General features: G+C 40.9%; 1 protein-coding gene across 10 annotated transcripts in view; it reads left to right on the top strand.

Annotated features, from left to right (window-relative positions):
* The window catches only part of IQSEC1 (IQ motif and Sec7 domain ArfGEF 1), a 337609-nt gene that overhangs the window by 286779 nt on the left and 25390 nt on the right, over positions 1 to 25440 (top strand). For all 10 annotated transcript variants that reach the window (XM_057404192.1, XM_057404183.1, XM_057404184.1 and 7 more), the window contains 3 exons: positions 541 to 823; positions 4550 to 5814; positions 21746 to 21907. In XM_057404192.1, the coding sequence (XP_057260175.1) occupies positions 541 to 823; positions 4550 to 5814; positions 21746 to 21907 (1710 nt within the window). The remainder of the gene's footprint in view (positions 1 to 540; positions 824 to 4549; positions 5815 to 21745; positions 21908 to 25440) is intronic.

A 25440-nucleotide genomic window follows, 5' to 3' on the forward strand; every position in this document is an offset into this window, starting at 1 on the left:
AGTTTTTAGTAACATAGTAGCTCACAAGATTCATTAAATCCCAAATCTCTGTTGAGTAACCTGAAAGTAATCCTTTTATGTCGAGCTAGAATGTAACAGTGGGAAAGTATTGCTTTTATTTGTCAAAGGAAGGAAAGGCACAAATAAAGTTCTGCCATTTTGAAGTAGAATGACTTGGAAATGAGCAGCCTTAGAAGAAATTAAGTTTTCATTTATTTTACACAGTAGTTACTGAGTGACTTACTCAGGATGCTATTAGCAATTACTGTATACAGTAAAGTGATGCTTGAAAGCTCCATTCTCCTGCTTGACTCATAAAGATTACCTCTGCAACAGAATGAAGACTTGCTTAGATTGCAATGAAAACTATGGTGTTCGACATGGAAGCCACATTACCCTGTACTAACTGCATCTGAATTTAAACAAAGCATGCTGGGTGTCTATATAAAATGATACTAAGCAAAACTATGCTATTTGTTGCTGATAATTTTGGTATGCAATACTCACCTGAGGATTTTCCTGTCTTTCCATTCTGTCTAGTGTTGAGGGTGAAGCCCCAAGCAGCGAAACTGGCACATCTCTGGATAGCCCCTCTACTTACCATCAAGGACCTATAACACACAGCTCAGCTCTTAGTCCAGACCATTACGATCACTCTGCTTACGGGCTGTATTCTGTCTCCCCTGGACAACAAAGATCCCGGAGGCCAAAACTTCAGCACTCAACATCCATACTGCGAAAACAAGCAGAGGAAGAAGCTATTAAAAGGTCAAGATCTCTTTCTGAGAGCTATGAACTCTCTTCAGATCTACAAGATAAGCAGGTATTTGAGCTTTGTTACCTAAGTTATGATAATGGCAACATGTCTGCAAGCTGGAAAAAGTCTTTTCTAGCATCACTTCAGTTGTGATGCTGAAAATACCTTTTTTCCTGTGACCAACTTAGTTCAAAATAGTCATGTGTCAGCATTTCTGAAATTTGTGACTTTTATTGTGCTGTGTCATTCCTGTGTCCCTTTACACCTTCCCCCTTCCTGAAGAAAGGTGTAAAAGATACTTTAATAGTGTTAAAAGTAGAAGCTGTTCTGCTAGGAATTGTAATTTCATGCTTTGAGCAAGAACTTAAATGTAATAGCATTAAGTATTTTTCCAAGAAAATGAGTCATTTTGAAACCTGGATGTCTTTGTGTTGCTGAAAGAAAGGAAGAACTTATTGCCGCTGATATTCTCTGCCCCATCTCTGGCAGTGTTCAAGGCCATGTTGGACAGGGCTTGGAGGAACCTGGTCTAGTGAAAGGTGTCCCTGCCTGTGGCAGGGGTTTGGAACTGAATGAGTTTTAAGGTCCCTTCCAACCCAAACCAGTCTGGGTTTCTATATCTGTGGAGTTAATTCAAGGTCTTAATTGGTTTTACTCCACTGGGCAAAACTTCTATATGCTTTAGAAAGAGCTGGATAAAAGTTATATAGGTGTTCAAAACCTTTCTCCCTAAAAAGATGCTTCCATAAGACAGTCAGCCTCAGCCACCCCTTTTAAGCTTTATTCTGAATGTTGTTATATTTGAAAGATGCTTATTGCCATATAAGTTCATATCTATCATTTAAAAATGATGCTGTAGTAGCTTAGGTAAGCAAATACATAGGATGCACTGGATTTCCTTGATAGATACACAGTAACCAGTACATCAGGGACTGGAGCAGAGGGTTGTGTTGGAGATCTTTATTGCCACAGAACATTTTGTTTACTGTGAATCCCTGTCGTATTGTATAGTTCCTCCAGCCTGCATGGTAACATGGTGAAAGTGGGAGCAGGCAGAATTCTGCAGGCAGGAAGCAGACCACTTCCGTTTTGGACCACACATTGACCCTCAGTGAAATTTATAGGGGCCAAGTCTCATTTGCTATCTATCTGTTGTTCTGAAATTTCAGGTTGGAGGATGATATAATGTTGTTCCAGAGAGACGTGGCGGAGCAGAACTTGAGCTCTGACTGAAAGTTGAAGCCAGGATTTGGGATAGCAAGTTTGAGAGTAGTTTAGCCTTTATGCTCACCAAATTCTATATTGGAGCAGGGACATACCAGGTTCCTGATTCTTGATGTAAATTATGCCAGCTCTGCTATTAAATTGGACCTCCTTGTGAGACCTAAATGTTACTTACTTTTCCACCTTTGGCAGTTGTTCTTGCTGATGTCTCATAAGGGATTGACATAGAGTGTAAGGCTTACTAAAGAGGTCTCCTGCACTGCAGATACTCCACTGAGCCTAATTCCATCTGTCCTTTTATGCTGGATTGATGGACAATGATGACTGCAAATGTTATTTTGGATTTGTTCAGGGAATCCTACACAATAAAAAGTGATACATAAAGGAAGCTTGATACTGAAAAGTTGCTTACGGCTATTGAAAAGCTCTCATTGAAACCTCTGAAGGTACTTCAGAACTATTTAGGAAAATGTCCAAGGCTTTACCTAAAGGCAGTGTGTATTCAATATGAATTTAAAAGGTGCATGAAATATTAGTCACAAGTCTAGTAAATCATTTAGGCAAATTCCAAAATACTCTCAATTAAAATTCCCACCAACCCCCCCCGCTTTATGATGATCAGTGATGTTATTTTCTGTGTAAGCCTGAAAGACAACAGCCTGTTTGCCAGAAGAAAGCCCAGGTTTTATAGCAGATTAGGGTTTGTTTCATTCTTTCACACCAGCTGTGCTAGTTTTCTTTTCTTTAGCTTTGACATTTAATTTTGAAAGGAGAACTAAATGGACTACTCATCATTTTTTTTTTGAGATTAGTCCAGCAAAATAATCTCGTGATTTATTTAAACACACCTAATGCACACTGTGGATAGAAACAGCAGCAGATGTGTGGCAGCAGTGGCAGGGTTGTGATAGAAGTTCCTAGTAAGATTTAAATCTTTGGAATGTCTGACAAGTAACCTCCTAACCTCTTTGACAATATAACCCCTGCTTGGGGCTGAAAGGCTGAGCAGTTTGTTTACAGACAAGTGATAGAAAATTATGCAGAGATGCACAGATTCCCATCTCAGAGAGCAGTCACAGCTTTCTGAGCCCAGCTCACGGAATTTTCAAGATACAGTCAGCAGAACAATTCCGTAGCAGTAAGCTGACCTCCTCAGTTTATGCCAATAACTGTACATAATAGTTTTTGCATCTAGAATTCAGAATTAATGAAAATCAGTGACTCACCTTTAAATACGCAGAGCATAAAAGGAGATCATCTCTGATACGGAAGGAGCAGCTGAACCCAGCAATAGCACTGAAAGAAATACATCAACTACTCCCCACTGGTAGACATAATGGACTATATTTTTAGTAGCATTTAGTTCCTTCCCCAGAAGGGGGTGAAGCCCCTCTGCACATCAATGTCTTAACTTAGCAATCACTTCATGAGATCTCTAAAGTAAAAAGGGGAGGTGTTGTGTGTGCATGTCCATGTAACATAAGGAATTAAAACATGGGCTCTAATGAAAAAGGATACCTGGATTTGCAAGCAAGGAAAAATGACTTTTGAATCATTGGAGTGTTATGAAAATGGCATGAACTTATACAAAATTGCTGCCAGGAAAATGGTGGATTTAATTGTATTACTAAACATTGATTTGTCATGGATGGTTTGTGTTTGGGACTAATATGGATCCAACAAAGAGTAGTCAGAGCAGAAATTAAATTCTGGGGGGAGGAAATTATAAAGCTAGTTCCTCATCTTGTTCAGTGTCATTTAAATAAGTAATGCTTTTCACCTTTGGAAGAAAATGTTTAAAAATACCTAATATTCCAAAAGTATCGACATGTTGTTTTCACTAGGATAAATGGGCAGCATTTATAATGTGCTTGTTTTGCATATTCATTGTGTAAACTGGAAACACTGGCAATGTTCAGTGTAATCACAAGAATGAAAATAGGTTTGAATTTGTATTTAGAAAGTCTGAAATATTTTCCTGGTTTGAGGAAGACTGTGTATGTGGACATTCCATCAGAGAAACTTCTCTGGAAGGCCTGGGGGGCTCAGTTTCACTTTGGTATTGGGCCTGTGTGAGATGATGCTGCCTGGTTTACACTCATGTAGGTGATGCATGCCTGGACGGGTGATGGCCACTTCTAGAATTTACTCCCAAAACATGGCAATTTGCCCCGTACTTGAATTTCACCATTCTGCAGCGAAAGAATGACTGCATTGTGCTGCATCAGAGTGCTACCTTGGCTGCTTTTTACATGGGCACACTGATGCTCATGTGTGAAAACCAACATTTAAACCCACACAAATAGCCAGCACGTGAAATTGTAAATGACAGTTTTCACATAGCCACATATTTGTCATACTTCTATGGTGCAATTTGCAAATGACTATTCTGGTCACTATTAGTGCAGTTGTTAGTCTGGAGCTTTGAGTTTGCAGTTCCAAAAACCAGTATGCAGTTTGAAAAATGTCCAAAAATGAAAGCTGTTAGAAGAACTTGATTTTTGTTCTACTTTAACCTTGTCCTAACCTGCATGAAGTCACAAAGTGCTTGTGTTGCCCTTTCCCCAGGTGGAAATGCTAGAACGGAAGTATGGAGGCCGTCTCATAACTAGACATGCTGCTCGTACCATACAAACAGCTTTTCGCCAGTATCAGATGAACAAAAACTTTGAGCGTCTGAGAAGTTCTATGTCTGAAAATCGTATGTCAAGACGCATTGTACTGTCCAATATGAGAATGCAGTTTTCCTTTGAAGGACCTGAGAAAGTCCACAGCTCTTACTTCGAAGGAAAACAAGTTTCTGTTACAAACGATGGGTCAAAGCTGGGATCCCTGGTACCATCCGAATGTGGTGACCTGGGAGAGTCAGCTACAATGAAGTCTCCAGCAGCATCTACTGATTTTGCTGATGCTATCACAGAACTAGAGGATGCTTTTTCCAGGCAGGTGAAATCCCTTGCAGAATCCATTGATGATGCACTGAATTGCCGCAGTCTACATTCAGATGAAGTCCAGACTCCGGATCAAGTCAGAAGTCGTGACATGGAAAGGGATAGTTGTGCTCAAACTAAACCAGCCATTCACAATGTGGATCACAGGAAGCTTGATGAGATGACAGCATCATACAGTGATGTTACGTTATATATTGATGAGGAAGAGTTATCTCCGCCCCTTCCACTTTCCCAGTCAGTAGACAGACCGTCCAGCACAGAATCTGATTTGAGGCTCCGGTCTGTGAACTCTTCTCAAGAGTATTGGTCCATGACCCACAAAGATGATAAGATAGACACTGATACAAGCTGCAGGAGTACCCCATCCCTGGAATGTCAGGACCAGAGGATGAGAATGGATCATCTACCATTGCTAACTATAGAGCCACCCAGTGACAGTTCAGTGGACTTGAGTGATCGCTCCGAGAGGGGTTCACTAAAGAGACAAAATGCCTATGATCGAGGAATCACTGGTCAACAAGGAAGCCCAAAACACATCCCTCACAGTATTCCTGCCAAGATTATATCCCGAGAGGAACAGGAGGCCAGACATAGGGCTAGGCCTATAGATAGTCATTTAGCTATCAATGGCACTGCAAACAGGCAAAGCAAATCAGAGTCTGATTATTCTGATGGAGACAATGACAGCATCAACAGCACTTCCAACTCTAATGATACAATAAATTGCAGCTCAGAATCTTCTTCTAGAGACAGCCTTAGGGAGCAAACCTTGAGCAAACAAACCTACCACAAAGAAACTCGCAACAGCTGGGATTCCCCTGCCTTCAGTAACGATGTTATCAGGAAACGCCATTATAGGATTGGACTGAATCTCTTTAACAAGTGAGTACAGCATTTCCTTTTCTCTTGGTGTTTGGTAGAAACGTGGCCTCTGAACCAGGAGGATTTTTTGTGTATCAGGTGACTGGTGTCTGATGTTGACTTGTCAGTGAATAACAAGCTGCTTGTGGTGACTCTTCATACTTGAGTACTTACAAGTTGATGTGTTCATAGTTAAGCAGCTTCAGGGGAAAAGATACAATTATGCATGTATATAAATGGGAGTAAATTATTGGGGAAGATGGATCAGATTCTTTTCTTGTTGAAAAGGCTGGTGGCTTAATCCTGACCCAGTTTTTGATGTTATAACAAATTCTGATTTCTTCCTGCCCTAATCATGTAGGTGTGGTAAGAGTTGTCAGATGGGAATTAGAAATTACAAGCAGTGTAAAATGAGTTTTTGTTTTAACACAGGCAGGGCTTAGAATTTGTTCAGTAGATTTCATCAATACTTAAAAAACAATGCACTGAATAGTTTTATCCTGAATAAATATTATTTGTCATAAAATTGTAATAAAATCTGTATTTCTACCTGTAACTGTTAATTTTCCCAGTTATGGACTTATTTATATAATTTTCTCAAGTTTCTGTGTTTTATTGAAGTACTTTCTTTGGATGCTTCCATGTGGCTGTAGAAATACGAACACTATGATAGAGGGTAACAGATAATACACTGCTCTGAGCTCTGTATTCACATTATAGGAGTTACCCAGTTCTTATCAGAGCTATTCTAATTTAAAAATCTAGGAGGTTGGCATTAGAATTCCTGTTTTTTCTCACTGCTTAGTTCATGCCTAGCGTGCCAACTTCCCTGTCCTCAAATGGGTATCACTTAACTTAAACTTTCTCTAATACTAGTGCTTTTAAAGCTCTTCAGAACACTGGGATGAAAGATGATAAGTGCCAGAATTTTTCCCTGCTGATGGCTCACAGTGTTTGCAGAAGCCTTTGAAATTTTCCTCCAGGTACTTCAGGATTTCCTTATGAATAGTTTGTAGCTTTGCAAGAGCTAATGATGATTTCATTGTGCTGCCGTAGGCCTTGCTTCACAGCCTCCTGCAGCTTGGGAGAGCTCAGCCCTCCTTTCCAGCTATCAGTGCTAGGACTGTGTTTTGGCTTGAGTATTAGATCAGTAGTTCATCATATAAAAATGTGTTGTAACACTGCAGACAATTCAAGCTTTTTGATGCCATTGTATGAGGCTGTGCATTGCCATGCTAAGTATGGATGGGCCAGGTTTGACTGTAAAACTTTCAGGTTTGTTTATCTTTATAAAAGGTTAATAGGCCTTTACAGAAACTTTTAATCAATTAGAAGTATGTAAGTCAAAGGATCTCTGCAGCTTTTCGTGCTCATAAAGTAGATTGGGTAGGAAGATACATCAATTGGCTTATTTTAGGCTCAAAATCATTAATATCTGGGGGGCAGAGGAGGGAAGGAAGATGCTGGTTCTGTTTGGCTGACATTTAAAGACTTGGTGTTTGCTTGGGTTTTTGAACAGCCTTGAGCAGTCAATGGTCAGTGAACTTCAAGCTGGATAATACAGTCTTTAGAGTCAATTGCAGAAGGGTGAAAGAAAAAAGGTGGTCAAGCAGCATGCAGCAATGAATGAGAGCATTGGAAACCATCAGATGCTGCTAGTGACATACCCTATCAGCAGGAGGCTGATAGTGAAAAATAAACATCAGGAACAGAGAAGAGTAGGGACTGTTACTTGAAACACATCTAAATGATCTTGCTGCATGGACTGGAACAGAGGTAAACTTTTTTTATATATTGACTGGTTGTCAGACAACTTGCAGTTTCTTAGCAGTGAATTGGAAGAGACAGGGATGTGCAGAACCCCAGGCATCTCTGTGCATGATCTTTTGCTGTATGTGACTACCTCATTCCCCCACTGCATTATATCTCTAGTATCAACACAGAACTGAAGAGTCTCATTACCTTCTGCTGAGTCACTCTGATTCCACTGGTAGCTCAGACAGTCCCTGAGTATCCCATGGATTTCTGTTTTGATTATGGCTCTTGAAGTTGGCAGATTGTGGCATTTTCATTAATAGCCTTCTTTCTCCTACTTCTATTCTGTGATGGTATTGAACCATCACAGAATGAGATGGTGCATGAATCTATAAACTCTTATTAGAAGGGATCTGGGAAACTTCCAGAAGCTTTATTCTTTTAAAAGTTCAGGAGACTCTTAAAGAGGGCACCAGGCGGGATTGCAAATTGTGTTTTGTGAGATCACTGAAGGGATAGAGATTGTGTTCAGCACTTGCCAGGATTTGGAACTGATGATTGCTTCAAGATGAAGAATCCCTTTTCCTTTCAGGTATGTGCTGTGCAGGTGCACTGATTTCAGTTAACTTCTGAGCATTACGCTCACTGTTATCAGCACATGAAGTATGTCACAGCATCTTGTGTGTCCAAATGTTATTTGAATTGAAAGCCGGGTCCTGGATGTCACGCTCTTTGGCAGAGGCTGCTCTTCCCCTGGCAGAACAGCATGGAGTAGGGTTGCCCAGCCTGGTTAGGTATGTCCAGGATGGGGGTCTTCAGCTTAGCTGGACTTCTGCTAACCAGTCCCATCTTCCCAGCTTCTCTCTCTTGTTTGTGCTTCCTACCATGTAGCCAGATGTACACCCACAATGTGATGGGATACATTTTTTCAGTCTACTCTCCAGCATTCAAGTCAACGCAGCAGAATCATTTGGATGTTTTTTGCCCATGTGATCTTCCATGACACGTTTATGATGATAAAATGAGGGAGCAGTACAAGTTGTGGCATCAAGTTCCCCCAGAGGATGAGTGCTCCACCTATGTGGAAGCACCCTGCACAGAGCTGGAAGAAGCAGCTTTGGAACTGTCTGTTAGGAGAAGGCAAGTTATCATCTCCTGGATGTCTGCATCTACCAGAGAAAATTTTAAGGATGTCTTTTGCAACATACTCATGTTAATGTCATTGTGTCTTTGAAATCTTCCTTGCAAAGCAAGACCCCAAACCTTAATTAACAAATAATCATCTCATTGGTTTTGGTACATAAAGCTGGGCTGAAATACAAAGAATTTAGAGCCAGAAAGAAGTGCATAAATTGTAGTAAATACTTCTGCTTTTTTTCACTAGGAGTGTTGAAAGAATGAAGCTTTTAGGAGCATGTCACTATCCTCACAATTGAAATTTCAACAGATGCTTTATAATTTTTCTGGCTTTCCTATTACAGTAATAATTTTCAGAATCCAAAGTAGAGTTTTCTTACCAGAGGCCCTTTGTTAGAATAGCCAGTTATGGGTGGAGTAAAGCTGAAGCACAGCTGGGGGTCTAGTTCATTTAATCACTGCTATATGCAAAACATTAGTCTCACAAAGATCCTTGGAGGATGGGAAACACAGGACAGTAGAGAAAAAAATAGGAGTTGAAAACCATTTTTCTAGGAGCTCTATCATTTGATCATGGACTTTGTTTCAAACTGTAACTTGGCACTCGTTAGGAACCTCAATGTTAATTAGAAGAATATACTTTTAAAAGATGGTTTGTGGTATCCACTATACCAGAACGTAAAGTATCACCCAAATGGAACAATTTCTGCCAAAGAAACTGCAACTAAGGAACAGGTTCTGTGCATGCTCCTGGTTTTGAAAGGCAGTAGTGATTTCACCCTGTCAATAGGCTGTCAGACTGTGTGTCACCATTCATTGCTTTCCTAAAGGAAGGATTGCAGGTGCCGCAGTGCCGGGCTGCCGCGGAAGTGTTGGAGTCCAGCTGTGTTGAATTAGGCATTTTCTTCAATGTAGCTTGAAAGGGCTTTAGTCCAGGAGGGAATACACTGGAAACCATTCCTCCCTCATAGGCAGAAGGAAAACACTACCTAGAAAGGTTTATTTTGCAGGCTTCAAACCCTGCCAATGCAAATCCAGCCTTTGAGACTGGTTTGCTTATAAACAAGGTTTCAAGAGGCCTTTTGACTGCTACTTAATAAAAAAAGGGAATCAAAAAACCCAAGTGAAAAGGGCTGTGATTTTATTCTCGTGTTTGTTTTGACTGCAGGCTGGAAATACCAGGTTTACCAGTTATTGCAGCCCAATCTGATAGGATTTTCAGGTTCCATTCTGCTGCCAGTGCACTGATGGTTCTAATAGATTAAATAGGACTGAATGGTTTAACCTCAGCAGCCTGAGGAAACACGTCCTGCCCTTGGGTCAGCTTTGCAGTCAGTAGTTGTAAACCATGATTCTGTACAGAGCTGTGTGCCTGTAGGAAGAAATATATTGCCTCATTCCCTTCTCTTGTGCCACTGTGACAGTGGTGGTAACTCTGGTTCCTTGCCACATACCAGGTACTGCCCTCAGTTACTATCTCCTCAAAGTCTCCAGGACACCCACCTGAGCCATGACGAGTAGAGTGCACTGAGTTGTTCTTCAGCATTCTCTTGGGCAGGGTGGTACAAACACTTCCTGTATTGATAATATATTTTCAACAGAACTTGGACAACAGGGTGGTTTGAAAACGTGATGTGACTGTGGCTAGTATTACAGAATATGGGAGCAAAAGTTTGTGCTTCTCAGACTCATTTGTTATTCTGGTAGAGACTAGAATCATATTTAGTATCTCCACTGGGATATTGGTTATTGGAAGGCATTGACTGTCAAATGTCCTCTCCTCTGGAAGTGTTCTATGGCATTGGGATTTCTTGCCATGCGAGCCAGTCTTGCTGGTGGTGGTGCCAAGGTCTGACACTGCTAGTGAAGAGAGGCTGTGAAGCCCAGCTTGTGGCTGTTCCCACTATGCTGCTCTGCTTTTTGTGCTGGGGCAGAATTCTGTTGAGGGCTTTCTTTGTGTAGTGTTTTGTTGAAGGATTTACGGCCTAACCTTACACATACATCTTGGATAACACCACTTTACATTGCTAGAACAGAGGCTAAGCTATAAACATTTCCACAGCAAGTTTTCACAGATATCTTTCACATGCAAACACACCTCATTTTTGTCCCCTCTTGCTTTCTGGAAAGGGTAGTGACAAGTGAGGAACTGTTCTCTGTGTGTTCTCAGTCCATCACAGTGTACTGTTTTGAGGAGTTTTCTGTAGCTTCCTTTGTAACGGGCTATTACCAAGGTTCTCACTACTCCCAAGTTCTCTCAAAGGATTCAGAGCTAAAAATGCGTGCGTATCTGTTTGCATCATGTAGTGATCTTTTGACCTGTGAGCCCTCAAAGCCCTACCAACTTCATTCGTTGCATGATGGAGATGACATTACTCAAAATTTAAACATCGCTGTTGATACGAATTGGATACTAATTCCAGGAGCAGACTTTTAAAAACATGTCTAGATGCCTTGGAATGTCAATGTAAGTATTTCTTTATTTTACTAAGCAGATACAGGAGGAATTTGCTGAGTGCTGGTGAAATTGTACAAGCACAAAATTGCAAATTACAACTCCTGAAGAAATTGTGGTTGGAGATGTGAGGTACACAATGACGATGTTTGTGAGAAGGCACATTTTTCATTTCCCATGAAAGCAGTTCTAACTGTTCAACAGAGGGATACAGTTCCCATCATTTACATGTAGGTAGAGATTGAAGGTAATTTGGAATCCTACGCACTGTTACGTTCAGAAACTTTTCCTCTATTTGAAGCCCTCAGAAGTTGCCAGGTGTTATTAATATTTTTAAGCAGTTTTGCAAGTAGCCATATTTAAGTATTGTAATAACTGCAGTAATCTGATGTTGCTTCATTCACACCAATCACATGCCTAAAGAATTCCATGTAAGAGGCTGAACATACTTTCTATATTGCTCTTCCCAGGTCTCATGCCGTCCCTTCAGCATTCTAATATCTTGCCTGAGAACATGTGCTTTTAGACTGTCTCCCTTAGAATTTTAAGTTGAAAGCTTGTTGGAAACACTTCTAATGATTTTAGACCTTGTAAGTGCAGATTGAGTAGGAGAGAGAAGGTGTAAATTAAACTAAGTTGACATTCTCTCTACCTTTGAACAAACGCTTTCATTTTGTGAGCTGATCTCTAGTATCTTTGCCAATCCTATACGTTCTGTGATTTTTTTGGAATGGAAAGGGGAGACGCTAGCCTCGTTCAGGATTTCATAACAGCCATTTGCCATCCTCGTGTGTACGCTAAGAGGGACTTTGCTGTTGTTACAACATCTGGACTGCAGATTATTCAGCCACAGATGGTTCCAACAAAAATGAAAATCAAAGCACTCCATGTAGCTTGTCCTCTAGCATGCCGAGGAGTTAGTAAGAAGAGAATAATGTTCTTAGTATGACTCTCATTATTTCTAAAAACATTTAGTCCTCGGTGAAAACACCCAAAGGAAAAAATATCTGCTGTGTGTGTTTTGCTTTGTTCTGTGCCTGTTTTATCTTTTCTCCCTGCGGACCCATTTTTCCTCCTTTCTTCTTTTTTTCTCCAAAATGGATGCTTTGATTAGCGTACATTATGCCTTGCCCATAAAAACAGCTGAAATGTGGAACTGGCTTCAACCAATAGTATATTTAAGCGCCAGTTTCGAATATGAGCGCAAGGATTCCCTTTACTGCCATTAAAAGGGAGTATAAACTTCAGCAAGTGTTGGAAGCAAATCTGGTGTTTGAAAGGCTGCCCTGAGAGCAGCAGTAACTGTGTGCAAGCGGCCCTGGAATCGGGAAGGAGCCATTACCTCATCCTCTGCCGCCAGCTCCGCCTGGTCTTAAAGATTCTGGGCACACGTCTCCCTCCTGCTGCTCCGTGCCAGGAATGGGGAGCTGGTTTGCTCTCAACAATGCCTGGGTGCGTGCTCAGGATACCGTCAGTTGATAGAAAACAAGCTTGGGAATGGAGGAATCTGACTGGGGAGCAGCTCCCAGAGCAGCATCTGATAGGACTCTGGGTGCCAGAATTTTAACTCCTCCCCACCCTCCCCCCAAATTCAAATGACCAAATTTTGCTGGTGAAAGGTGGCCAGATGCCTCTGCAGGCAGAGGTCAGTCTGAACAGAGGCTTGGGGGTGCTCAGGAACCCTTGGAAGAAGAATTCAGGAAAAGAGAAGGGGCCACTGTCTCTTTCCTCTTAACTGTTCACATCTATCTAATGAATGGGGTTAGGTGGATCTGAAAATGGAAGATCTGGAGCTCTTTAAACTGTCTAAAATGTATCCATTTTAAAGCAAAAGTGGTTGTCAGTATTTCCCACTCATAGTCAGCTGAGTTGTAGAAACTGAAGCTGAAGTACTTCTGTTACGTGTAACTGGGTTCAGGGTGTGGAAAGAGACTTTAGGGCAGGGATACCAGAAGAGGTTAAGACAGGACTGTTCCTCAGTTTCAAAGACATAGTCATCTTCATGTGTCATTCCTGACTACAGTTGCATAAACATGAAAGCAAAGCTCAGCCCTGGCAAATAGTTCTGAGAGCCAGCAGGTTTTTCGTGTATCTTGTCTCAAAGTGGAATATATTTTGCTCTGCTGGCAACTACAAACTCTTTTCCCTACTCTGTGAGAAATGCAGAGATGCATTGGGGTCAGAGGAGGTGAGAAAATCCTCACAGAGCATTTTATTCCATTTATTTAACTAAAATATTTCCTCCTTTCTTACAAGCAGGGAAAAAAATGAGGCTGTCCACTGCCAAGAGAGGGAATAACGAGGAGCTACTAAATCTGCTATAGCATGATGAGTCAGGAGTGTTTGTACTAGCAAGGACATGTCCAGCTACTGCATTGCAACTGCTCGGGGTGTGCCTTATGATTCTCTGCACTGTGTTAAGTGCTTTGTTCCTCGAGGCTGTGCTTCGTATATAGAAAACTCCCATTTCTGAAATAGCTTTAAACTCTTTAATAAATAGCTTATCCTCCTTTGTTAGAATAACCCAGGCTTTCTGCTTGGACCCTTTAGCTGCCTGTTAGACACTTTTTATTGATTTGTAAGCACCTTTGGTTCAGGCTGTAGTTTTCAGACAAGCTTGAACATTCAGTAGCAGTGATAATGGTTTAATGTGTGATTTCCTTTACTAGGAAATGATGATACAGTGAAACAGATTGATCTAAAGATAGAACTGCTGAGGTCAGTTACCCAGTTCTATGAAACAGGCGTCCGCAGAGTTTCCTCTCTTTTGCACCCCCACCAAACAGAACTGGGCACTGAGATCATTTCCTGGTTACATTTGCTGTTAATGACATGAGTGTAAGTTAACTTTCAGTGCATGGAGGTTGCTTCAGGTAACTTGGTGTAATAGCAAGGAAGCAGTGACCTTCACAGCTGTGCTGGTAGCTTTTGGTCTTGGATGAACCTGAGAAGGTTAACATATCATTATATAGTGAGAAGAAGTCATCCTGCTGCAGGGAAAAATGCAGGGCTCTTACTCAAATACTGTGAGCAACTATCTCCCTGTTTCTGTGAGATGAGGGAGCTGTGTGAAATGTACTCTTTCTTGGCTTATTTTCCTGGCACAGGGACTTTTCCTTTTAATTACCAGAAGATTCAATTTACACCTAGCTCTTCTTCATTAAACAGTTGTGTAACACAAGAAAGATGCAGCTCATGATTCCCAGTCTGTTTCTTTAATCATCCTTTCAGCCCCCCTGCCTTGCTGCATAGTTGAGTGAGCTCTCACAAGCTGTTTTGGCAGTAGTTTTGGTAGTATTTTAAGGATATTGAGTTTTTCTTCTTTCCCAGAAGGTTTAAAATAGACAAAACAATTCTCTTGGCTTCATTGTGGCAGCAGTAGGATATTCAGCAAAGTGAAGGAAGAAGTACAAGCATAGAAAGAAATTGTAGCTGTCTGCCAGACGAAGGAGAATGTTCAGCTAGCTTGTTGTTGCCAATTTGGCTATTTAAAAATATTTAACTTCTTAAATGATTCTAAGAAAAGTCTTCGATTCTTGCTACTAAAAAAGCCAGCCCTGGATTTTAACGTTGAACTACTGCTTAGGTTTGTGATGACAGTAGATGTTTCAAAATGGCATCTCTGGTATCAAAGGCAAGGAGGATGGTTCTTTTTTAGCAGAAGGCTGGCATCATAGCTGCATTAAATGCTCCACCCCCCAGATGAAAATGTTTCTTTGGCAGCAGCACGTTTGTGCAGTTTCTGTTTGTGGTGTTGACAACCTCTAAGAAATGTTTGTAGCTCTGGTTTGCTTGGTTCTAGATACACTCAGCTTATGGTCTTTTCAGTGTAGCGTGCCTGCGTGTGCCTGAACGTGGACAAGGAACCACAAAGCACATGTGTGCCTTTAGCAATACTGAAGTTCCCAATTTCTTTCAGCAAGCTCCTCATCTTCCATTGGGTGAGTCCCATCCCCCTTTTCTCAGACAAGAGGGGATAAGAAGCCTCAGATAAGGCTGTAAGAACAGTACATGTGTAGTTGTTTGACATTGTGTGAGTAAATCCCTAGTTTACCTTAAATGGTCCTTTTGGCATTGCTTGGTATTGGAAACTAGACTTGGGCAAGCTGCTTCCCTTCCTCATTTGTTTATTAATGCTTCCATTTCACAGCTGTTATTGTCCGGGCATTTAAAGGGAAATACAAAGATTTCATGTGGTTTTGGATGCCTGTAAACTTTAGCAGGTCAGAAGTAGGGAAGGTTTTATACACCTTTGCACTGTGGTTTTGTTGACTGTAAATTGAGGTGGTGCTTGTTATTCTCTGCTCCTGTGGGCCAGCGTGGACATGAGCACTTTATCCACACTGTGGCTTGGTTACTGCAACTGGTTGTGCAGCTGGACTGGATTAAAACAACAAAGAAAAAAACACTAAAAAACCCCAAACCAAAACAAGCTACCACACCCCAAAAAACCCAACATAGAAAGCACAAACCTCATTTTTCTCCTAGTTCAGTTTGGCAGGCAGGCCTCTCAGCCCTGTGGTTGTTTTGGAAGAGGCTGATGCCTGTGCTGGCACTGCCGTGGTAGCACTCATCTATCTGCAGCACTTGGCTTTATTGGGCTTGTTTTGCAGTAAGACTGGCTGTACCAGTAAGTCTGGTAGATAACAGCAAATGCTACCCTTGTGCTCATCTCTTTCTTACCTTCCAGTGTCGGACTAAAACGTTCTCCTACCAAATTCACTTTTCTAACTCATTGCAAGTTTTTTGCAAAAATAACATTTCCTATAGTTTTTAAAGATAACATTTTGAGTACCTAGGTAATACAAAGCCTTGTTCCCCAAGTACCACTAACCTTTGGGATCTGGTGTCACTTTATGTCCAACAACAGGATAAGGTGGTGTATTTCTGACCATGTTTCCTGTCATAGCTTGAAGAGCATCTGTGTGTCTGTCCCTGATCCTGCACTACCTGTTGGGTGGTGTGAGCATGGTGACCAAAGTGGCTTAGGATGTCAGTCAGCAGAAGCTGCTGTCCTTCCCCTCTACAAAGGAGGAGCTGTTTCTGACCATGGCTTTTCCTGCTTTCTCAAACATTGGCAGGTCTTGAGCACCTCTCTGAACAGAATTCAAGCAGAGTCAAACCAGGGACTGGAATGATGTGGTTTTGACAGTCTATATTTAGTAATTCATGGAACCTTAGGGCTGTTTGTTATTGTTGGCAATCCAGAGTTGCTGCGGTAGCTAGCTGGTATCTATCTAGCTGGTAGCTAGTTGGCAGCTATCTTTGCAAGCTGATGATATTCTCACATGGTGTAAATGACTGTAACAACAGCTATCATCCTGAAGTTGTCTGTCAGTGTTTCCTTGAACCAGGTGAAAGTTAATTGAAACAAATCATGACACATTCAGAATTAGATGCTCTCTTTACTAATTTGCTCGTGACAATAGAACCATTAGAAATGTAGTGCTTTTCCCATGCTTTTTATATATATGTATATGAAAAAATCCTTTGCTTTTTCTTCTGCTTTCTATGTATTCTTAACTTGGATAAGCATATTTCTCTCAGGAATGTACCAACTTTGATATCGTTACCCTATTTATTGTTCTTCTTTTGTATCCCGTAAGATAGATCATTTTTAGGAAAGCCTTGTACACCACTGACATTAGCAACACACCCAAACACACAGACTTCTAGGTGACTTTACCAGATTCAACCTGCAAAGCTGTAAAACAAAAACCAACCCAAGCTCTTCCCAGTTTCCCAAGCTATAATCCCCCAACAAACCACCACTCTCATGAGATCTACACAAGTGTCAGCAAGTTCTGGGAATTTCCACTGAATTTATGCTGTTGGCACAGCATGTAGGACTTGCTGAGTAAATCAGCCCTCTCCTTTTCATTCATGCTGTCCCTGGGAGGGAAAGGCATTCTACTGACCACAGGAGACAGCAGGGATGTGCAAGGGTGTACTCTTGTTGTAGCTGTAGAAGGAATGGGGCTTTAGGAGGGGTGGGGTTGGGATTATTTTGCTCTTTGGGTTTTTTTTCCTTGTTGTCCACATGTGATTTTGCACTCATCATTCTGGGAAATCACTTCCTCTTAAAGATGTTTGGGTTGGAACTTGATGATCTTAAGGTCCTTTCCAACCCTGACTATTCTATGATAGTGCAGGATCCAACTTGACCTCAGCAGCACACCAAGACAATGGTTTTGCTGGGTATAAGCAGCACTCTCTAAGCAGTGTGCTTTGTAAAATCTACTGGTTTGAGCTCTTACTTTGAAGTTTGTGTTACTTTCTCCATTAATGTTTCCCCCCCAGAGTCACTTTAAACCATCTTAAAGGTCTTGTTACTAATGAGTTTCTGGCAAATTCCTTTACCCTTCATACAACATCTGAAAATCTTACGTAAATAGTGTTGCACGTCGTCTTGTGTTAGTTGATTTTTTTCCTTCCATTCAGTAGATTCCTTTTGATTTGCCTTGGTTGGGTATTTTTTTACGATAGAAGACATATTTAGGCTTTCTTTTGGAAGCAACCCTGTGAACATCAAAAGTTCTTTAAATACATGTATCATCAGCTGTGTAAGGTGCTGACTTTAGAAAGTGGATTTTGGTATTAATTCATGTATTCAAATCTGAAAATGAATGCTGTGCTTATGCAGCTTCCACAGCTGCTATTTATAGACTGCTCATCCTCCCTGGTACTGGGAGCTGTAATTAACAGGCCATCACTGGGAATTCTCCTAATCACAAAAGACTCTCAGCGTTAAGTGCGGAATAGTCCACGCTCAACTCTGAGTAGGCAGAAATGGGGATAATGGATGTTGGATGTCCTCTCTGATGTTACACCCATGACCCTTTTATAGCCCACTCCCTTCTGCATCCAGAAACAGGGTAGGAAAATTAGGGTTTGGTGTAAAAGAAAGTTTGTCCATTCTTAAACAGCAGGTTTTGCCTGCAGGAGAATCCCTGTTTGCTCTTGTTGCCTTTTAAAACTTGCCCTCCCACCATTGTGTTAGCTTCTGGTATTTCTTGCCTTCCATTGGGAAGGAGCAGATGGATTCCTGGTGGTTGGCTGCTACTCAACACCACAACCTGCATGCCCTTCTGGTGAATTTAAGAGGCAATTCCTTCACACTTAGTAATATTTGAAATTTGTGGTGATGAGGATGGCTTGAATTTCCATGAACCTGTTTAGTTCTTCCATTTCTTTGAATTTGAAAGAACATCGTATGCATTTCAACCCAGAGAGGAAGGCACCCCAGCTACATTTTTCTCTTAAACTATTATTAGCATCACTTTTAAAGTAGAATTTCATTGTAAGTACAGCACTTCAGAACACTGTTAAGTACATTTTCCGTTGAATAAGATCAAGTCACACCTGAGGTTGAGTGGGAGGGAGCCTACAACAGCAATAAATCCCCTGAACCTCCCTAGCTTGCAGGAGATTGTTCTTCAAGTAAGCTGTTTGACAAAATATAGTCCATATTTAATTCAATTTCTTGGTCAAGAGCATTGAATGAATTCAAGGTTTCAGATCATCAGCAACTGAAATTTAAGAAATTCTGTTGGCAATCCAGACTTCCAGAACAGAAACCAAACTCTGCATGAATGAGCTGAATGGGAAGGTAAGGATAAACCCACTGGATAAGAAAATTTTTCTTCCCCTGGAATTTAATACCCACGTTTAGCCACAGAAACTTTTTTGATTGAGAACCTTATTTGTGCACATTCCCATACGACCCTTAACCTTCCGCGTTCTCCTGTGAGCCACATAGCATTCATTACTGAAATCACTCTGGGCTGCCTTGCTCCACGAGTGGTACCCTAACAGCTACGGGATGGTACCGGCTGCCCCTGGCTGCCTCTCCATCACACTGTCCTTTAGAGTACACTGCTGTGTACTGTGGTGAGGTACCAAGAGACCACCTGAAGCTACAGGTTCTATCATTATGAACAATTGCCCTGCTAATGCTTGCCCTAAGAAATCTGTTAGCCCTGTTGTAGTAATGACTGTTAGAACCTTCAAAGTAACACTGTGGAAAGTTACAGTTCTTGTCTTAACAGGTAGTAAAAACTCCCTGGAGAAGCCCTTTCGGTCTTGAGCTCTTGATTTTCAGCAGTAGCTCTGTACCACCTTCGCTGGGTGCAGATTTCAAACTAGTCTGACACAATTGTATTGATTTCTAGTTGGCAAATTCAGTGGGTAGGGCCATGGAGAAGAAGAAATAAAATTTCTTTCACCGTTTGTTTTCCCACTGATATTTTATTCACTCTGAATTTTATGCCACTGCTGCTATAGTGTGATTTAGCAAATAGGGAAAGAGTAGGCTTCATTCTTACAGTTCAGAGGTTTCAGGTACTGTTCTCTTGTTATTGTAGTTCAGAGTTTACACTGCATCAATGTTATAACTTTTGTAACACGTTAGTCTGCTTTTAACTAATCCTAGACCTAATTTCCTGAGGCTGCACTTCAGAATGAATAAAATATCAATGGGAAAAGAGCTCTTGGTTTCCAGTGTATTGCTGAATGGATTTTTAAGTCTGTTTTGGAAACCTACCTAGCCTGGTTTGGAGTGTAACTGAGTAAAATGATTTCATATTGCTGAGCCAGAAGCGGAGCTTCTTATGTGAAAAAGCATAAGGCTTATGTAAAATTACACAACTGCATAGGAACTGATGCAAAATAAACCACATATCACCTTTGTGATGATTTTAAGTGTTCAAGCTTGTAAGGTGGTAAGAATCCAAGTTGTGCTTTAGTACAGTAAGCAGCGATCCAGCATTTTGTGTCTCTCAAGTAAAGGCGATCTTTGGATCCAGTTGTGCTTTTTGATAATATCCTTTGGTTTGTGTTTGACAGTTGCAGGAGAGTAACTTTCCTGAGCTGGTATCATGCTGAATTTTATGGACAACGTAGCTCACTAGCAAAGCGGGGTGGAAAAAATGTTCCTAGCTTTGCTGGATGCTGTGAATTGAAATTCAGAAAGATCAAGAATTGTGAATACAACTCAGAGCAAAGGGGGCAATTACATTATGTACAAGAAAAAGGGTGCTCTTTGAGCCTGAAGGAGATTCATTTCAAAGATGGTGTTTAGAAGGTGATGATATGTGTAATCTTCCTTCAGATGAAAAAAGCCAGAAAGCCTCATGCAAAAAACTGAGATTTGAGAACTCTTCTTTTTTTCGATCATATATATTCCTCTGATCCATCTAACTCTTAATAGGGTATAAAAAAGTGTATAATAATGTCATGTAGAAAAGTAGGAGAACTGAAAAGTGATGTGTTCAGTGATGTTGTTTGCAATTAAAAACCCTGAAGAAGGGTTATGGTTGTATGATCAACCTTGCATAAAAATAGTACAGTCACCTTGTCCTTTGAAATTGATTTTGCTTGCCTTAAAGGAAGTATCTTTGAGGACATCCAGCATGCTGCAAAGGATTCACTCTTACAAGTGCACATTATATTATCATCCCTTACAAAATAAAGATGATGATAGAATTACTGGTTCTGCAAAAATATCCCCTTTATATTTTTAAAAGAAATTACAGCTGTTGTGTCACCCTGCTGGAAGAAGCAGCACACAGTATGTCCTGGAAGGGGAATTTTACATCACTTTGAAATATAAGCAGCATTTGCCTTTATAAACCATAGGGTTTTTTTGTTAGAAACCAATTGCATCCCCAGCCATCCTCTACAGCATACACTTCTTAATATGTTAAAATAAGAAGCTTCGGCTTGCTTTATTTTGAGAGCTAAATGGAGACAGCTAAATCTGGGGTGAGGTACAAAGAGGTATAAAATACTGCAGAAACTCTGAAAGTGCTTGTCTGAGGGAGAGAAATCTGGGGCAATGGGTGTGTTAAAGGACAAGAAAATCTAAATGAGATGGGAGCTCCACTATTTTTAATTGCTTCTTATTGCATGACTGACTTCCTCTTTTTTCCCCCTTAGTTTTTGTGCTCCCAGCTTGCAAATTACACTTCTTCAGGTTTTGTTCAATAAGTTTAATTGTTGGCAGCAGGGTGGGAGCTCGGGGGTGTTCTTCACTTATTGTTCCTCAGCACCAGCTTTTTAGTTCTGTTTCTGGAAGTTTCATCTCTCCCAGCAACAGGAGCTTGTAGGAACTGATGTTGGGCTTTGTCTTTTGCATTGACAGGTGGTTTGACTTTCATGCCTGAAGCTGCTTGTGTATAAAGCTTCTCTTTGGAAGGGTTGTGGAGCAGGGAAATGTGTAATAACATGCAAAGATGTGTTTCAGAGGTGAACAGTATGTTCTAGAGCATGGTTGGAGTTGTCCTGAAACTGCACTAGCCCGTAGTCTTGTCTGGTGCGCCCCGTCACCCAAAATAGTCCTCACATGCAAAAAGCAGCTTATGGGAGTTGACTCCTGCAAATGGCTTCACTTGTTCTCACTCATCTAACCTGTTGGCAGTCTCTGGAAGATCCAGTCCAAGGTCAGAGGCATCTATGGTTGGACTCAATGGTCTTAAAGGTCTTTTCCAATCTAAGTGATTCTATATTAGTCAGAAGTGATCGGCAAAATTGCTGTAAAGTTTTAATCGAATGCCTGCAGGTCCAATGGAAGAAAATTAATAGTTCTGCATTGTTGTTTCTCCTCAGAAAACCTGAGAAAGGAGTCCAGTACCTGATTGAGCGGGGTTTTGTGCCAGACACGCCAGTTGGGGTTGCCCACTTCTTGCTGCAGAGGAAAGGCCTCAGCAGACAGATGATTGGAGAATTCCTGGGAAATCGACAGAAGCAGTTCAACCGGGATGTGCTGGAGTGAGTATTGTGTGTGGGGAAGAGCTCAGCCTGTTGTGATGGAAGTTCCCCCAAGCCAGATGGACTAATGGTCTCTGAATGCTTTGTGCTTATGTCTGGATCTTGTTCCGAAGGAGAGGGAAACCAGACTCCAAGGGTTAAGAAAAAAAACATGCACATGAGCAAATATTTGTTTCTTTGTTTTCCCCTAAGTTACTGGTTTCGGTATTGATCTAACAACATACTTGCAAGGATTTATATTCCCTGTAGTCATGTACATTTACTCTAAATTTATGTTTTCATTTCATTGGCGTTAGACTATATTATTTCAAAGTCTTTTTCCTTCCTCAGGCACTCTAGTAATTTACTGAATGAAACAATATAATATGTAACATAAGGCTTCATCAGTAACAGAACATGAAAATCATTGTTACAGCCACATGGCTCAGCTGTTAGATAAACAGGGATTTCAGACTGCATGGGCAGACACTGACAAGATCTATGCAAACTGTTCTTTTCCAAAGGATTAGATAAACAAAAACTGGTTTAAAAACCAAATAAATTCAAAGCAGAAAATTAGACTTTTAGTAGCTTGGTCATAAATTCCATAAATAAACCTTGTATATAGAGTAGACCAAAAATGAAGCTTCATTTTAAGAGGGTGTCCATTTAACACATGCATTCTTTTAGGGCCTTTGGGTTTTTTTATCTGATATACTGACCTGTAAATTCATTGTGGTCCAATTTTGTTCAAGGAATTATGTAAACATGTAGTTAGATGTTTAACAAAACTGCTGAGAATGAACACAGAATCCCCACATCTTGCCCATTGAGGAAGACCAGGAAAAATTCTGACCACGGGTTTTAACCAGCATATAGTAAAACCTGCACTGAAATTTGCACTGGTCTGCCGATGCACTCTTGAGGACTCAATATTGATGCATAATATTGATAAATCGTCAAAATATTAAGTTTATGGCATCATGATACAAAGTGTCTGCCAACACCTTGTATTTTCTTTGCATAGTTCTTACAGACTGCTCTTACTGGCTTCTAACTGCAAAGATGTTGGTCACATTCTCTACAGTCATCCTGATCTATTGTGCTGTCAGAACTTCTTATCTCAGATTCAAGCTTGAATGCTGCATTAATACAGCTAATGGCATGTGTATGTATCATAGAATCATAGAACAGTTAGGGTTGGAAAGGACCTTAAGATCATCTGGTTCCAAGGTCTTCTCTTTCTTTCTTGTGCCTTACTGAAGGCTGCCTTCTTATAGCACAATAACCAGCATAGAGCAGCGGAAGAGCCTATGCACCACAAGCACACATCTGGCCCTACAATACAGAGTGACGGAGTGTGGCTTGACTTTGATGCAATCCCTACTCAGCATGAGTCAGTATTAGCTGCTTGTAATGGTGGGCTGGATTTTGCAATGATAAGTCAGACTGGGGTGAAGACTTTCCGAAGAGTAGGTGTCTCCTATATTTTTTAAAGAAAACAGAGCAGGTCAAGACGAGATGTGGTGTTGTTATAAACAGATGTGGTGTTGTGAACTTGAACAAATCGTTTGCCCTCAGTCTCAAACAGACTAGCAGAATATGAGTAAGTAGAAGTGTGTCTCTGCTGAGGCAGATGCTGTAGCTGTGGTGAGGTGAATTGTTAAGAGTAAGGTCATAATCACCTACCTACAACCCCACAGCAGTACTTTCATTGAAATAACCTGTTCTCCTGTAAGCTGTTCAGCTATGCTTTGGAGCAAGGAGCATCCTGTAGGCAGTGCTGTTCTCTTGATAGTGTTCTGAACCTCGCCTGCAAAGAGGAACAAGGTATTTTTTTCTTAAAAAGAGACAACAGAATAGTATTTCAGCTTAAATACCACATGTACAGATTGCAGGTAGATTTCATCCATCTGATAATAATTCTGGGTTTTGTTCAAGTTTTCCAGAGCCTGTAAGTTAGGGTGTTTTAACGGCTTGAAATCTTCTTTTCCCTGGAGTTTAGAAAATATTCAAAGAGTAACCTAAGTATTTGACCAAGAGCTGTATTCTGGGCCTACTGTAGTTGCTGCCTGGTGGCAGCTCAAGTGTAAAGGCATTGTTTGTATGCTGTGGAGCTTGCATAGCTGGCATTGATGGTGGTGCCCTGGCCAACATCTGTGCACATCAAACACTCTCCCCAACACGCTGCTGTCCTGTAGTGAGCCCCAGAGTCCCCCTCTGCCTACCAAGGAGTGCTTGATGGAATAGAGATGCAGCTGAGGACCTGGCCTTCTACTGTCTTGACTTGGCATTAAAAAACAAAAGGACACTCACTCAAAGAATAAAATAAAACCATCATAAGGATCACTGTTAAAAGTGAGAGGGAAAGCATGCCATTCTGCTGCTGTCAGGACTTCGTCATTTCAGTTCAGTACACTGCACAGTTCTGTGCAAGAGTGCCAAGAGAGAGAACCAAGGCAGTTGTTGGTGACCCAGCAAATGGTACATTCCATTCTTCTTACTTGGATTTTGTAGAGAGGTGGTAAGCAGCGGATGGTTCCCAGGAAGAAGTTTCAGTTCTCTGCCTCCTAGCAATGGTAAAGCCTCACTGCCTCATGCTTTTACCTGACTGGGACGTGTAACAGTGCTAGGGGAGATGTGGTCATTCGGCACAGGCTTGTTCACTCAGAGTAATGTATGTACTCACGTTCTCCTGCAGTGACTATAGTCACATTCTCTTTATCATTATGATCAGGATCTTATTATCATCAGGGATTCTCATTTTGTTAAGTATTGTTAACAAAAGCTAAACAAGTGTGTCTGATCTTACTTTCATGTTTCCATTTGCTATAATGACTAAAATAACTTGTTCCCATTTTTGTCATTAGATAGCCATGAGCAAAGTTTTGTTTACTATTCTAACATACTTGTAGAAAAGTCCTGATTCCAGTTAAGAACATGGACCATGGTGGTATACCTGCTGTCTCCATAGCTCATGTAAAAGATGAAGACCCCTCCCCATTCTGTTGTTGGCCAGCAAGGTCCTCAGTTGCTCTCATTTCTTCATTTTGACTACAGCTTGTCTGCACATGTGCTTTACACCTCTGAAGGAGAGAGCAGCTTTTGAAGGTGTTACAGAACTTATAATAGGTGGGAAGGCTGTGAGCATTATTGCAGAACTGATAATAGGTTTGTAGGCGTGGGCTGGAAAGAGCGTGAGAAATGCCAAACCTGTTTGTGTCCTCCTGCTTCTGCATGAAGGGAAAAACAGTCAAGGCAAAGAGAATAAATTGCTTTGGTATTAATGTGTGTTAGCTACAATCTTAGTAGAAGAATAATGTGAGCTACTCTAATTTATCATTGTACAGCTATACATCCATGAAAAGGCTTTAAAAACTAGATTGTGCTTTCTCTCTGTGGTTTCTGCATTACAGTGCTGTTACTTGCACTGATTCATGTCTGGTTATTTGAAAACTAAAAGCTAAGTTTAAAGAAAGGAAATTCATAAGCTTCTGTTTTTAAAGTAGTCTCCAAGTATTAGAATGACATAGTTCATGTTGATTATATTAAAC

The sequence above is a fragment of the Pezoporus wallicus genome, unplaced genomic scaffold, assembly GCF_028554395.1.
Source record: "Pezoporus wallicus isolate ANWC-B61680 ecotype Strahan unplaced genomic scaffold, APGP_CSIRO_Pwel_v1 contig_5935, whole genome shotgun sequence".
Classification (NCBI taxonomy): Eukaryota; Metazoa; Chordata; class Aves; order Psittaciformes; family Psittacidae; genus Pezoporus; species Pezoporus wallicus.